Source organism: Leptonotus elevatus, chromosome 13 (assembly GCF_054856555.1).
Source record: "Leptonotus elevatus isolate MCC_2025b chromosome 13, RoL_Lele_1.0, whole genome shotgun sequence".
Taxonomy (NCBI): Eukaryota; Metazoa; Chordata; class Actinopteri; order Syngnathiformes; family Syngnathidae; genus Leptonotus; species Leptonotus elevatus.
The window spans coordinates 11,585,681-11,601,667 of NC_141251.1; the positions used below are offsets into that span (position 1 = coordinate 11,585,681).

Sequence of the window (15,987 nt, forward strand, 5' to 3'; positions counted from 1 at the left end):
TGAATGTTCTTCTCGATGTCCACAGGTGTGAATGTGAGTGTGGTTGTTTTGATTGACAGGTCACCAATGAGATCGTCTCCAATTCACCCGTAAACCCTAATAAGGTCAAGCACCAAAAAGGATGGATGGATAGAAGGTTTATGTCACATCACGCAGAAAACGAAATACTTTTAACAGGGGTGAATTTGTTTACAAGATCCAATGAGTTACGCGCATAAAAAGGTACATAGACGTTCAACATTTTGAAAAACGAGTTTCTAGATTACACTTAAAACAGTGTAAAAGACACAAAGCCAAGTGAATGGTTCACTAAAATGCCTCACACACACGACACAAATGGATGAACGTAAAACGTTAGTCTGTTCACGTAGACCTGCACATTACTGTATTATTTGCATATCTTTTGTTAAACAAGTGTGAAGATTCACACTTGACACATTTGCAGATTTATGACAAGGCAAAACAAGATCTCTGGCACTCTAGTGACTCAAAAGTCCTACATGCAAGGCGACAAGACAGATTTCGGTTCTGAGTAACAAAAATAAAAAAACGTTAGTATAAAAAAATATATATTTATACACTCATAACAAGTAAACATGCATAATTAACAATGATAGCTTGCATCCATACCGAATCAACACTAAGTACTGTACTGCAAATCCTCTTTGGTGTCACTGGAAACAATTCGGTTTATACCAACACAATAAAAGGTAACAACATGGATGGAGAATCACAGTTTAGTTCCATTTCTTGTCGCACTCTTTGTGTTCAAGCTGCTGACTTCACAGTCACAAGGAGTGCAACCAAGGGATTGGTATGGCATATAAACATACTGTATGGGTATTAGCAGCACAAGTCTTTGTTAGCAAGACATTTTCATGGTAGATGTTAGGAATGCAATACCATTACCAGCCTATCAAATCCACGTAACATTTGTTCATTCGCTTTTTTCCAAAACAAAACAACAATGAAATAACTTGCTTTTTTCGATATTTCTGCCCAAAAACAAAAAAAAAGTAAAAAGGCTGAATGATTTTCAGTACCTCCAGCGACCATGTATGTATACATTCTTTGCTGACACTGGAAGTTGGCGGGAGCCCTCACACAAGAGACATTGCTCGTTTGCCTTTATATCCACTATACGTTTTATTACACATGCTGGGGTTCAAATGTCTAATATATGAAATACAGTGGATTCATTTTATTTTTGAAGCACGTGTACCGGCATCATTTCTCAAAGGACTGTTTTGTTAGTGAAAGCCTGTTCAGAGCTGGATTTGCAACACGTTTAAACATAATGGATCGGTCCCAACAGTGTGACGCGACTGCAAACGGGAAAGTAGGTTTAACATTTTTGATTTAGCCTTCCTTCCTATCCTTTCTAATAAGAGATGTGCGCCTTCTACCTTCCGGAGGTTGTTTGGTTACAAGAGGTCAGATATGATAAAGCAGACGGTGGTTGGATAATATGAAGCGGTTTCGTATTGTTTCGTTAAGATACAATCCGCGGTGGTTAATTTGCCGTGACTGGCAACTCGCTGTCATTGTTTGGGGCTCTGGTTTTGGTCTCGATTGGTCCTGAGTGTGGTCCTGCCCTTCCTCGGGTTGACCAAACCGGGCCCTCAGCCACTTGTGCCTGGCCCCAGGTGTGTCTAGTCACCTCGTTAGTCTGTGTGTATTTAGTTCCCCGGTTGTGGTCAGTCGGTGTGGGATCATTGCCGCTTGTCGCGGTCACCTCCGGTGTTCTGTCTGTTACTTTGATTTTGGATCCTTTCAGATCTTTGCTTATTTAATACTAACCAGTACCCCGGTTAGTGTTTTTTGTAAAATAAAGTATGTCAGTTCAACCTGCATTCCTGCCATGGTTCTCCTGCCTCCCTGCATTTGGGTCCTCCACTCCGCACTCGTGACAGACCCGTAACACTCGCCACCTAGTTGACATGACTTTGTGATGCTAACCGGCCGCTAAGTGGTCTCGGCGAGACGGCTTGCACGTTGCGACCGCGCAGTTGCCTAAATGTGCACATTTGTGTTATTCATAACCGCTTGTAAATGTCTACAAGCATTCACGGCAAATCGGAGACATTCACGGCAAAATAACGTTCGCGGGAGATTTTCCGGTTACGGCAAAATAATCGTTGCCTAAACAATGACAAACTAACGTTAGAACATAGTCTCTGTAGTAACGTTATGCTACTTTTTCTTATGGTAAAACGTTATGTCACTTTTCCATATAAGAAAATAGTTCTCAAATGTGTAAAAGACATGTCTGTATTTTTCTTTTCTTCTGCTCCCATGGCCAGTCGTTTCCATTCACAACATTAGCACATGGCTACCATGACAGAAATCACTGCCCCTTCGAGAGAAAAGGGTATGGCCTAGGCGTGGCCTGGTGCAGCTATTTACATAAAAGGTGACACACCACTAAATCGGGCTGTTTTGAACAGAGCGTTTTTTGGCTGATTTAGGGACAGCAAAAATATTAGATCCTAAGTCAATTTTGACGAATGCACGTCACAGACATGTCTTTTACACATTTGAGAACTATTTTAGTATGTTGAAAAGTTGAATAATATGAGACCTTTAAATTTCAGTGATTAAGCGAGTGAGTCAGCTGAGAGAGAAAGCTCTCTTCTGGTTTGAATTTCCTTCCATTACACAAATTGCGGTAGATGAAAACATTAGAATTGTATGGAACGTCCAAATGGCCTGTTATGTTTTTTTCCATTTGTACACAAAATCATACATTTTCGGGGGGAGGCTATATTGAGAAAATAAGTCATCATTTCATTTTTTTTGTTAGTTTTGTTTTTAAAAACAAATGAACAAATGATACACCGCTTCTATCGCCTCCTTATATTTAAATCACAAGAGAAGCCATGAAGGCACCCTGACAAAAGACAGAAAACATGGACATAAACACGTTTGCTCACACTGCAGTGACTGTTTTACAGTTATCTGTGGTCAGTGTCACTGATTTCAGGGGTAGGTTTCTCGAGTATTGTATAAATAGATGGGAGGCACAGCAACTTGGGCCCTGGTCTGTGTTAGGCACGTCAGACACATTAACAGTAGACCAACATTTATGAACCGGAGCCCTTCACGGCAATACCTCTGTGTGTACATGCGTGTGCTTGTTCACACGTGACACGGCATGACGTCGTCCACTCTGACATACGGGAGAAGTGTGTCAAACCCTGGGCCGCGGCTTTCCGCTATTCCCTTTGTGCGGCCTCCGTCCCGACTTTTGATACTGCCTCAGAAGTCGGCCAATTCCAAACTGTCCGTGCGGGTGCCTTTCACACGCAACAGCGACGCCATAGCGCCGTGTGAACGCAGTTGCCCACCTTCCGCTCAGGAGTCATCGTTGGCCCTCTTGCGAGACTGATCACCTCTGAAAAACACAAAGTAATGTACTTTACTTTTTGCGTGCGCGCAATTTACTTCACCGCTCTAAAAGATTTCAGTTTTTTAACGGAATTCTACAGGTCGTACTTGACATTGTGACGAGCTGATCGTTGCACACTAACCGTGGAAAGCCGTTCATTGAAAGCTCCATCTGGAGCTTCTGGTCACAGGCAGCGTAGTCCAACAGCAGGGACTCCACAGCGGGAGGGTTGATTTGCGGAATAAAGACGGAGAAGAGAGCAGGCGCCAACAGGGCCCACTCTGTAAAGTAGAAATATATATATTAAAATGCAAAATGCTCATTTATAAATGCAGGAATTGATATATAGCAGGCAGGGTTTTCGCCAACCTTTTCAGCTCTAGAACCAGAGTTAGTAAAACAGTTTTTGGTTCTCAACTAAGTTGCCTTCTGATGGCAGCAGCACAAGTTTGAGTTTGTACAAAAGCTGCTGGCATCAAATTCAAGATAAGAGAATATTTGCAACAACAACAACAATTTATATATTCAGGTTTAAAATAGCAAATCATTGTATTGTGGTTGAATTCACGTTTTACACAGTGTCCCAAATTCATTGGAATTGGGGTTTAAAACAGTTTGATATGTGCATTGAAGTTTGAAAAAGGTCAATTTAAGTTCACCTTAAAAAGATAATAGAGTATTTTATGTTCATTCTAAAATTGTATCCATAAGTCAAATAATTATAAGTGGACATTAATTTATCACTAGATAACTTCCACTGCCAAGATTCTTTTTTTTTTTTCTTTTTTTTACCTGCTTGCTTTGTAATACAGCTTTCAGCCTTTTACTACCCACACAATAAAAACTGACCCATAACCCATTTTGAACGCCAGAACCTAAATTGTGGAAACCCCGGTGTGTATAAAAACACAGTATAGTGCAACAAGTTTGTTTTGTAGTGGCACACCTGGCCGGAGGCTGTGGAGGCCTTTAACCACACTGGCCATGGTTGACGGCTGCACTTTGAAGGGCACCGTGTGAGCTTTAATGAGAAGAGCTGGAAGAAAAATAATTGAAAAGTCAATAACCTTCCTGTTTTGCCCAAATAATAACCAAATTATAACATCAGCAATGTCAAAATAACTTTCTTTGAATGACATCTTTCTAGGCTTAACATTCCGTGGGGACCATTTACGCTACACTTCAGTTTTTTGTTTTTTTCCCCCACATTTTGTGATGATAAGTCTTATTCCAAAATGGATTGAATTCATTTTCCCAACAAAATTCCACACACAACGCCCCATAATGACTATTAAACAAAAACACATACATTCTAATTACAACCAATCTAAAAGCCACAAGCTTGGCACAACTAAAGTAACTTTGGCCAGTTAAGCCCATTCCCGTTTACAAGCTCCATCGGGCTGAATGGGGAGCATTTGTGCACACAAAAAATTAATGTATTCAATTTTGGAATAAGGCCGTAACATTTGTTTTGTCAAACGCACAAACAAGAAGCAAGATACTCACGCATGAGTGTGTCGACATATTTCTCTGCAACATGATCAGCAAACAGGTTCATCAGATCCTGTTTCAGGTCACGGTTGAGCTTCGATTCGATGTAGAACTTGTTCTGAAAACAATCTTCATGAGAAAGCTGCATAAACTGTCATCTGTTTTTGTGTGTACGTGGTCAAGAACATGCAGGAGCGGAAAAGTATACTCCATTCCACCAAAGTGTCATTTTCAAAGTTGCTTACCAAATATAAAAATATTGGAACAATACACTGGAGAGATGCAATGTATTGTGTCAGGGCTGTGTTGAAGCTTTCAATCAGGTTTTCAAGTGGGACAGCCTAAAAACAAAAACTGTACAATGACATGTCATAATCTTGCATTTATTGGAATAGCTGCAAATCAAAGGCTGTCAAATAGAAATTGGGAAAAAGTCACACAAAACCTCTGAGATCAAACCCCCATCAAATATGCTGCACTCAACGTCGACACACAAGAAAATGATTAACTCTTCTGAGACTCCAAAAACTCAACTAATTGTACAGTTTTTGTATACAAATGCTTATTTTAGCTTAACTTACGTTCAGCTCTGTGGATACGCCCTGTAGATGATTTGCTATTTTGGATTTCAGGTCATTGTAGAGCAGCTCAGAGTGCTGCTGGCAAACGCACTTGTAGACGTAACTGAAAACAAACAAAAGACACAAGGGTCTTCTTTCTTTCTGCCAATAATATTCATCATTCAGTTCAAAAGTTTGTGGTTGATATACGCGACAAAAAATGGTTAAGCACTGGCAGGGCGGGATATTGACTTTGGCATCTTTCACGACACTTATCTATACTACATTCCTAGTAAATCACAAACTCACATCACAGGGTTTTTTTTTCTCATGGTTTTGAACCGATCGCAACTGGATGGCTCGGTTTGTCTTAGAAGATGTTACACGGCTTCATCAGTTAATGCAACAAAGGCTTGGCTAGGACAGGCCTGCCTGAGTTGGTGTGGAAAACCCAACTTTTTGTTATATAATAATTAACCCTCTCTAGTGAACGGCAAATAAAGAAGACCGTTTCTAACCAACTAGTTTACCAACAGAGGCCTCTCTGCCAGGCATCTTAACGATGAGCAAATGAATGATACCAATAGGGGTGTTAAAAAAAATCGATTCGGCAATGTATCGCGATATTACAGCGCACAATTCTCGTATCGATTCAATATGGAGCCGAATCGATTTTTAAAGCTCAATTTTTGATGGAAATATTCAACAAAATGTCTTAATTAGAATTAGGGTTCACATTTTAAGCATGGAAGAATGTTATATTAATGGAACATTAAGCCTTCAAATTTGATTTCAATACTCTTTAAACATGAAACACGGTGGACCACAATTATAAGTCTGAAGTAGGTTTTCATACAAATCTTACAGCGTACATGTACAAGTTTACTGATTAGTATTTTCTAAATTTGAGTAAAAAAAAAAAAAAATTGCAATAATTGATTTGTATCGGGATTAATCGGTATCAAATCGAATCGTGACCTATGAATCGTGATACATATCGAATTGCAACCTACTAGGCAATTCACACCCCGAGATACCAATCATGGTGATGGGGCGTGCATCCAACTTGAAGCATAGTTTGTTTTTTCCACACCAACTCAGGCGTGTTTGTCCTAACCAAGCCTTGTTGCGTGATGCCTTCATGGATGAGACAAACAGAGAAGTCCAGCTGTCTTTCGAGAACAGGCCCAAAGGCTACTCATCTGGTTGTTGGGGGTCTAAACTGGTGCCCCTGCCGGTTACCATGGTGACACCTACTGTACAGTATGTGAGACAATTTGCCATACTTGTACACGTGAGTCATTACCTGTATATCTGAGCGTATGAAACAGAGATGTGGTCCGTGGGATTCTGAATTAGCAGGCGCTCAATGGCCTGCTCCAGGTTGGGCCAGTGGTTGTTACGGTAGTCTTCCACGGCTGTGGCATTCACGCCTAGGAAGGAAGTAGGACGTGGGAGGGTTTTTGCGTTTTGCAACCTTTATTTGTATCAAACGTGAGTTTTATTCGGACAGTCAAACTGTGACTGGACCCGGGAGCACGTCGACTTACGGAACTTTGAAGAGGAGTCGAGAGTGAGTGTGTTTTGGGCAGAGGCGGCCGCCGGTGTCGCGCATTCGGTGTCGTCGCCGGCTTCGCTGCACTCGCTGCCAGTGTCCGAGTCCATGAACTGGGAACCTGATGCGCTCCGGCATACAAAACTCCTCCGAGCAGAACCCCCGTCGCATATCTGGCTGCTTGAACAAGTCTGGACCTTACTGCTGCTGCCCGCACAATAGTTATGATTATGGTCATCTTTTACGTCCGAACTGTCATCTTCCATAGCCTCCATTCCAACCGTCGCCGTGAGCCGATACCTGGCATTTAAAACTGTAAACGTACCGTCGATAAAGACAAGAGTATTATCAAGCGCCTGAAGCTGTTTTCAGCTTGGCGTTGTTGGTGACGGATTCACGGCACTGTCGTGACGTTTTCTTCTTCGTAACGTCTTTTCTGCAAAAGACTAACGGCAAGACTGCGCGTTACCACCGACAGCTGGCTCGGCGTGTGAACGGCAACAAACCAGTAGACACACCTGTGGAAATTTGTAAGTTATTGCCAAATGAGGTGTATACAGTATATTACATTTCTATTGCCTCTTTTAAAATACCTAATTTTGGCTCGTCTTTATCGGAGGTGACAATAACCTCACATGCTCACACTGTACTTGAGTTAAAAAAAAAAAACTCCCAATAGAAATACTGATTTAACTCCAAAACTAAAGGTAAACGAGTACAAACTGAAATTAACTTGAGTACACTCCACACGAGTAAATACATTAATTAGTGTCTCAATTTTTTTAAATCAAACTATCAACTCAACCGTGATTGACTTTACCTTTCTCTAGTTTTGACATCATGTCGTCATTGCCAGTTGTTGCAAAACAGGTCTATAGCTATAAATGAAGGGAAAAAATCCACTCAAGTACAAATACTTAAAACAAGTGGACCAATACATGTGAAAGCAGGCCCACTTATTTGCCTTTCTGTGGCTCTTCTAGTCTGCTGTGTGACACTCTAAAGTCTAAACTGAGTCTCCACTTCCTCTGAGAACATTCTATCGATTCTAATTGAACAAAGATACTTTTTTTTAACTTAAATTAATTTTGCCGGAAAGGCTATCGTGCATTCGGGTTTCTGCTCAAATTTCACCTGAAACCCCAATATGCCTAACTTTTGCTGAGTAGTGCAATCTCATGATTGCTTTTGTAATATTTGACTTTTAGAGACTGAAGACACCATAAATATATTGAACAAATGACTGAGCGCTTTCCTGTGACATGATTACATATTCTTACACCACAACACATTTAGTACGGTTTGTGACCTATAAGTAACAGGGTTTTCAGATTCCTCAAACATTTTCGGGTAGGGAGTTAAGGACCCAAAATAGATCACGCTCAGTTTTTGTTACCTTTAAATATTGTTGGGGAAGATTATTTACCAATAATTTAATTTCTTGGCAAACAAGTTTTTCTTCACGATTGTACGATAGTCAATTCATGTTCTCGATGTCCTTTATCATTAGTTTATGTACATCACACGTTCATTTTATGGCAATTTTGGGTGCCGGAAGTTATAACTTATAGAAAAATAACAGATGAGGGACCCCGTGGTTTTTCATTATTTTTTACTGAGAACCCCAAAAGAAATAACTAAAATGGTGGCAAACCATACTCTTAAACTGTAGACTGAGTGGCTTGTGAATAAAGTTGGCAGCAGGCTCACATAAATCAGCCAACCAACATGTTTACATGCAGCAGGCTCTCCGTAAGAGAATATAATAGTCCCATTGTTATTATGCCACTTATATTCCATGAAAAATAAGAGCAACAATCGGTTTCATGAAGACGGCTTTTTTTTTTCTCCACTGTTGATAGAACATAGTAAGGCTTCGTAATAAAACAAGACAACTTTGTACAGAAAACAAACGTCATCTACTCTTGGCAGAGTATGTCTCCAAGCTGAGTATAAAAATAAAAGGCTTGACCATAAAAAGTAGCTGCCACGTCTGAAGGAACCACCTTTTCAATCATCTCTCTCCCAAGACTCAACTGACATGAGAAATATACAGAGCTTATATCGAAATCAGATCATGTTAATGAAACGTTCTTTGGTTTAAACTTAAAAGAGGACTGTTGTCTTCTGCATTTACCCTCAAGAAAGACCAGCGTTGAACTGTTTGTGTCCCGGCTTGCTAAAATGTTCAAGTAAGCCATTGGAGGGGTACTGCAGGTCTTAGCAGGCATTTGACTTAAATCTTCATGCTACTGTGACATAAATCCGTTGCAAAACATCACATTTAGAACACAATTAATGCCACATTATGGACCGATGATGACAAAGTCGTGTCTTAAAGCTTAAACTTCTGTCTTTTATCAGAAGTTGCAGTAGATGAACTGATGCATTTCCAAACGTGAATACAAAAAGATGGCAACATTTCTATGAAGTAAGCAGTGTAGTACGTTTCAGACACAATGCGTGCGATTAAGTGGGCACAAACCCCCCCCCAAAAAAAACTTGTTCCATTTTCATATAAATTGTCACACAATTTCAACTTTATGAAAAATGATAGGCTGATGAGTCAAAAAATATATGAAACATATACAGTTTATATGTATATATATATAAATACATATACATATTTAAAAAGACAACGAGTGCTTTGTCAACTGAGTACTTTAAAGGTGTGTGGTGCTGTGAGTTTGTTCATCCGTACTGTCCGACTGCAAACTCGACGAGGCCTCGCTGGCCAAAGTGTCCCGTACTGGCTCTCTGAGGCAGGCCGCTCCTTCGGCTCCCTCCGGCTCGCTGACCTCGGCTCCCTCCGGCTCGCTGACCTCGGCTCCCTCCGGCTCGCTGACCTCGGCACCCTCCGGCTCGCTGACCTCGGCTCCCTCGTCGCCACTGCATTCCGACTCCTCCTCGCTGTCGCTTTCGCACGAGCTTGACGTCTCATCCTCAGAGTCCGAGTAAACCTCGGCCCCGTGGAAGATGTAGTGATGCGGTGCTTGAAACAGGTACTGGCCCGCTGTAGGTCACAAGCAGGATCAATTTAACTCATTAGCTCCCAAAAACGTATAAGTATGTTTTTTAATACTTTGTCATACACTCCCAAAAACACATTAATACGTTTTTTATTTATGCTAAAGCATACAGAAGGCTTTGATGCAGCTTCTGACCTGAATAGGCCGTTTAAAGCAAAAACAAAACAAAACAAAAAAACAGCGAGCAGGTGGCAGCAGAGTATAAGAGATCAGCCAGGGCCATGTTGCAACAAGCTCTTTTCCCCAGTGTTTTGAACAGGTTTGTGAATAATGATGAAAGTTAGCTACATTCTAATGCTAATTGCTGCAAAACGGAAGGATACAAATATATATATTTTTTTCCTGATGAAAGAAGAGACTCTTTATAGTTTTATAGCTATAGAACACAATATTCTGTGGGCCTTGCAAAATCAGTCAAAATCCAGTAAAACAGCTGGGAGCGAAGGAGGTTGCTTCAGTGAAAAATGGCTGGGGGTGAATGAGTTAATAGCCACGACACGGGCAAAATTGTTGACATTGCACAGAAAATGACATTGTGCGCAAAAATCCTCATCACTGATGACTCACTTTCAAACGTATTAAAAAGTGATTTAAATTTAGATAGTAGCGACCTCTACTCGGACGGTGACTTACTGTCAAGGCGCTTGCTGATTGGACTTCGGCTGATCCGGTTCATCCAGCACCGTCGCCGAAATTCATGGTGGGAAGATTGGCTCCTTTCTTCCGTGGGCTCTTCCTTAGTTGCGTCTTTGACTGGTAACTGGTTCGACTCGGAGTTCTCTTGGCTGGGACACTGAGTGTCCGGGCAAGGCTCCAGGGGTGCAACGTGACCGTCAGTTTCTGTGGAATTCGGACTTTGCGGCGAGGGCTCTCCGAGCGAGTCCGCACTGTGCTGCTTCGGCTCCTCCGGTGTTGCGTCGCCAGCGGCGGCGGCGGCGGAAAAGGCCTCGCGCGGCGACTGCTCCGGTAACCGAGGGGGTTTCTCCGTGATCTCGGTGAGTCTTAGCGTGTTGTAGCAGAGCTGCTCGAAGTCCCCGCCCAGTCGATGGCACAGCTCATTGACGATGACGTCGCAGTCGCCGAGCAGCTCGACGTCAAAGTTGAGGTGAGGCAGCTGCTCCCGATTGATCAAGACTTGAGGCACTTCATGAGGAATGGAGTCTGGATGGGAGGACAAGAAAAGTTGATGAAAACATTTGCGCGCAAATACATTCGCGAGTGTGGGCAAGAGCATACTTGGGATGAGGGCGACTGGGCGGACTTTCAGCGAAGACCCGATAACTATCAGGAGATCCACCTCGTCCTTGTCCTGCTTCATGGCTCTGTGAAACATTTCTGGAAGGTTCTCGCCGAAGAAGACGATGTCTGGTTTCATTATTGCTAAAGGAATATCCGGACAGCGAGGGCAATGGGGGACACGCTGCAAGAACAATTTGTAATTCACTATTAGGATTTCAAGTTGTATGTTGCATTTGTGTCAAACTCATTTTTGTCGCACGCCACACTGTAGGAACTACCGTTATGACTGTGCAACCTTGTAATATCTCATTGCATTCATTTCATTGTTCAATAAATGTCAACACACAAACCTGGTTAAAGATGTCTTCCCTTATAGCTTCACAATCCACTTTGTATTTACAGATGAGACAGGAAGCGGTTGCAAATGACCCTACAGGAGTCATTTGAGCCCTTGTTAGACGTTTTCAAGATCTGTTCCCCTCCCAAATGAGCTTGAGCCGTCAGTTCGCGATGCCACTTACCGTGACACTGGATGATTCTCTGAACTCCGGCCACTTGTTCTAATGTATCAATATTTTGTGTGTAGTTGCGCAGGAGCTTGCCCCGCTTGTCCATCATAGCGATGAACTTGTGACAGGGAGATGGCTGGAACTGACCCGGGTAGATCTCCTGTAAACCAAAAACAGGATGCACTGAGGACTCACAAGCAAAACGGACACACGTCTCACCTGCAACGGCTTCGTAAGAATAAAACATACATTGAGCAAACCTTAGCAAACTTGAAAAATGGCCTGGGGTCTCTTTGGAAGTATTCAATGTCAAACATAGCTTGTGGGTCTGGAAGGTCGGGAAAATCAACAGCAAGACGGGCGTAAATGCCATCCCGGGAGCGGAAATCTGGTATTCCACACGAAACGGACACCTGAAGCAAGAACGGAGAGTTTAGCATGCGTTGCCTCTTATTTGGAGAACAGTTAGAAAGTTTTTTTTCGTTTCCTCAAAGTGATGTTAAATTATAACCTCCCATTTCTTGACAACTAGAGTAAGAATAGGTGATAATTATTGATGCTCCCATCGATTGTGATTTATATGTAAAAGTACGTGATCAGCATGTCGATCAATGCCTTTCATTGCCGATCACAACAAACCCAGTCAATTAGAGACCAGCCTGTGTGCAGTGTAAACCAGTAACAGAATCATGTTTGTGCATTTTTTGCACTGTCAATTTGAAATAATTCACTGGGTTTTTTTGTATAGCAAATTGATGGAAATGTGGGTAGAAGATTTTTTTTAAAGCCGATTCATCAATTAATTGAAAAAAATAATTGACATGTCAATTAATTATTAAAATTATTTTTAATGAGTAGATCTCAAATGGAAAAATGTGCAGCTAATCCACACGATCGGTTATTGGAATTGGTATCGACCGATCTCACTCATGGATGATCGGAATCAGCAACACGAAACCCTATTTGGAACACTTATGCTTCAAAAAATGGGTTATATTAACTTAAAGTGTGTTTTGATTAGTTAAAATATTTTTACAGAATATGGAAGGGTAGAACTATATTAATATAAATAAAATACATTTACGGAACTTAAGCGAGTGGGAGTTGGACCCAGCTAGACCCCATAGAAATACAGTATACCGCATATAATACAGTACACATATATTGTGTTTTAAAACAATACTTAACCATATTTATAATTGAATATGTACCTGTGGGTGAAATAGCTAAGCTTGTGGTAAAAATTTTTTTATCACAGAGCCTTGTCGGGTGAGTCGCGAGAATGCTTCATGAGGGCAATGTTTTTCTCACATATCCAGAGCACCGTGTGTATGGAGGTAAATTTGGTGCAAAACTAACTTGTGCAAAAAATTTGTACCTGTAGAAAAAAGTCTAAATTTGTATCTGTAAAAGTCGTGATTTGTATCTGTAAAAAAAATGTGTGCCTGTAAAAAAAAAAATTGTGTCTGTAAAAGAAATTTGTACCTGTAAAAAAAAAATGTGTATGTGTAAAACAAATTTGTATCTGTAAAAACAAATTTGTACCTGTAAAAGTCATGATTTGTATCTGTACAAAAAAAAATTCATACCTGTATTAAAAGTATAAATTTGTATCTGTAAAAGTTGCGATTTGTACCTGTAGAAATGACAACTTGTAGTCAAAGAAGTCGCCACTAGGAGTCACAAGTGGTTTTTCTGCTGCTGTTCAGTGACGTGAGTTTTGCCCCATTTCTCGCGCTACAAATGGAGCAAAACTAATTTGTACTTGTAGAGCGCCGTGATTTGTACTTGTAAAGAAGGGGGCGGGCTCTGGTGAATGAAGGGTTGTTTTGACCAATCAAGTGAGAAGGATTTGAGCGGATTGGAGCGCAACCTCATTGGTTTAGCGAACGACGGTGGCGGGACTCGCGGAAGGATACAAGCAGGACACATCGTCGCCAACCAACATACATATTAAGAATACTTCAGTCGACTGAAGTATTCTTCCTCAACATACATATTAAGAATACTGAAGTATTCTTCCTCAACATACATATTAAGAATACTGAAGTATTCTTCCTCAACATACATATTAAGAAGTATTCTTAATATGTATGTTGGTTGGCGACGATGTGTCCTGCTTGTATCCTTCCGCGAGTCCCGCCACCGTCGTTCGCTAAACCAATGAGGTTGCGCTCCAATCCGCTCAAATCCTTCTCACTTGATTGGTCAAAACAACCCTTCATTCACCAGAACCCGCCCCCTTCTTTACAAGTACAAATCACGGCGCTCTACAAGTACAAATTAGTTTTGCTCCATTTGTAGCGCGAGAAATGGGGCAAAACTCACGTCACTGAACAGCAGCAGAAAAACCACTTGTGACTCCTAGTGGCGACTTCTTTGACTACAAGTTGTCATTTCTACAGGTACAAATCGCAACTTTTACAGATACAAATTTATACTTTTAATACAGGTACGAATTTTTTTTTGTACAGATACAAATCATGACTTTTACAGGTACAAATTTGTTTTTACAGATACAAATTTGTTTTACACATACACATTTTTTTTTTACAGGTACAAATTTCTTTTACAGACACAATTTTTTTTTTTACAGGCACACATTTTTTTTACAGATACAAATCACGACTTTTACAGATACAAATTTAGACTTTTTTCTACAGGTACAAATTTTTTGCACAAGTTAGTTTTGCACCAAATTTACCTCCATATGTGCCCACATTGAGGGAAAACAAGTTTGTAGTTTGAAATATATCTTTTATGACACACACCTTTTATCCCCTGTGATAAATACATAAGAAAAGAGTGTGAGCATTAGTAAGATACATACCCCGGCACCAGTCAGCACAAGAATCCTTTTACTTTCATGGAGTAGCCTAACCACATCTTCCAAAGTGTTGATATCCTTGCGTTTTTTTCTTTTAGGAGGCTCTGAGATGTTGATGATGATCTGCCACAGTGTCATGTCATCTAAATCCGGCGGGAGTACAGTCTCAGGCAGCAACTCCCTCAGAATTGTCCTTGGGTCGGTCTCTCTGATGTGTTGCTGGATGAAACTGTAGGAACCTGGTCAAGGTGACAACATCTCAGCATGGCAAGCATTAGCGTAAAAACAGACACTGCTTGAATTCACCTATATGAGGTTGAGGCGTCCAGTCGCTGGAGCTGGCGTGGGAGGATCGGTCATCCTCCTCTGTGGCATGCTCCGGTGTGACAGCCAAACCATTGGAGGGGTGATCGAGACACCCAATGAGACCTGAGTGGCGAATAGAAGAACTATAAGTGCTGTAACATCGCTGAATATACTTTCGGAGTGGTAAACCTACACGGCCAGTCACATTGTATACATACTGATGACAATAACTTCGTGGGTAACTGGTTTTTTTCGGAAGTGGGTGTGAGGACTAAAGTCGTGCCAGCTAACAAATGCTACGTCGCTTTCAAAGTTCAGTGTCTCGAGGGAAAAAGTCCATTCATGAAAACTCGAATGTCTCCCATAGACGCTTTTCTACTCTCTAACTTACCATCATTTACCGGTAAAAGGCTGCCGCCACGTGCAGTTTAATTGTCGTTGGATTTTTTTTTTTTTTTTAAGTTATCATCCTTCGGTTAAAAAATGAATTGGCGCTCAATTTGGTAAAACGTGTACCCACCGGAGAAAAGCGCTTCATGCGTTTAAAACGTCCGCCTCTACCTACCGGCACCGGCCTCGAGTGTCCCAAGCACGGCGCTGGCGTCTGCATTCGCGGCGGACTTAAAAGGCTCGGAGACGAGCAGTCCCAGGTCATTGTTGTCTCCGCCTTGCGCTCCTGGGGCCTGCTCGACCGCCATCGCCGGCTTTGCTTCCCTCTCCGCTGGCTCGGCACAATTCACCGCCGCCTCCCAACTCTCCGCGATCCCAGAAACGCAAGGGAATTTGTTAGCGTCGGTAACTTTGAGGCTGCAGTTGGTCGCCAGGGTAATTTTTGACTTTTTAACGGCGGGCTCGTCCATTTCGGATGCGCCCGAGAAGGCCGTTCCCAGAGTGTTCTCTCCGTCCGCCATCTTCAGCCCGCTGAGCGGAGTGAGCGGAACCCTCCCCCTCGGACAGCTGGCTCATTTGCATAGGCCACGTGACGCACTCTCCTCCAGTCATAGGAGTAGGAACGTTCTCCCCCTTACGTCACTGAAATGAAACCATAACAAAAAAATGCTGCATTCAAGTACTATCAGA

At 41.8% G+C, this 15,987-nt stretch overlaps 3 protein-coding genes across 4 annotated transcripts in view; 1 reads left to right on the forward strand and 2 right to left on the reverse strand.

Moving 5' to 3' along the window:
* Window positions 1–15,987, forward strand: part of dnajc12 (DnaJ (Hsp40) homolog, subfamily C, member 12) — a 35,741-nt gene that overhangs the window by 17,144 nt on the left and 2,610 nt on the right. The window lies entirely within an intron of this gene.
* On the reverse strand, window positions 123–7,405 carry cacul1 (CDK2 associated cullin domain 1). Its single transcript, XM_086093796.1, has 8 exons — window positions 6,993–7,405; window positions 6,749–6,875; window positions 5,464–5,566; window positions 5,128–5,223; window positions 4,898–5,000; window positions 4,335–4,424; window positions 3,531–3,669; window positions 123–3,394 (listed from the first exon to the last, which is right to left on the reverse strand). The coding sequence occupies exons 1-8, from the start codon at window positions 7,270–7,272 to the stop codon at window positions 3,355–3,357; spliced, it is 978 nt and encodes a 325-aa protein (XP_085949922.1). The 5' UTR covers window positions 7,273–7,405; the 3' UTR covers window positions 123–3,354.
* sirt1 (sirtuin 1) lies at window positions 8,593–15,843 on the reverse strand. Its single transcript, XM_086092541.1, has 9 exons — window positions 15,473–15,843; window positions 14,908–15,030; window positions 14,605–14,840; window positions 12,035–12,187; window positions 11,787–11,934; window positions 11,616–11,695; window positions 11,263–11,446; window positions 10,660–11,187; window positions 8,593–10,010 (listed from the first exon to the last, which is right to left on the reverse strand). Exons 1-9 carry the CDS (start codon window positions 15,816–15,818, stop codon window positions 9,661–9,663), a joined length of 2,148 nt encoding a protein of 715 aa, XP_085948667.1. The 5' UTR covers window positions 15,819–15,843; the 3' UTR covers window positions 8,593–9,660.

Excerpts from the sequence above, each read along its gene's own strand:
- cacul1 (XM_086093796.1), bottom strand. The coding sequence starts at position 7,272 with ATGGAGGCTATGGAAGATGACAGTTCGGACGTAAAAGATGACCATAAT. Across the intron at positions 5,567-6,748 it reads TCATACGCTCAGATATACAG|TTACGTCTACAAGTGCGTTT; the intron begins GTAATGACTCAC and ends GTTTGTTTTCAG. Across the intron at positions 4,425-4,897 it reads ATATGTCGACACACTCATGC|CTCTTCTCATTAAAGCTCAC; the intron begins GTGAGTATCTTG and ends TTTTTCTTCCAG.
- sirt1 (XM_086092541.1), bottom strand. The coding sequence starts at position 15,818 with ATGGCGGACGGAGAGAACACTCTGGGAACGGCCTTCTCGGGCGCATCC. Across the intron at positions 11,447-11,615 it reads GGGAAGACATCTTTAACCAG|CGTGTCCCCCATTGCCCTCG; the intron begins GTTTGTGTGTTG and ends TTGTTCTTGCAG. Across the intron at positions 10,011-10,659 it reads AATCAGCAAGCGCCTTGACA|CGGGCCAGTACCTGTTTCAA; the intron begins GTAAGTCACCGT and ends TGTGACCTACAG.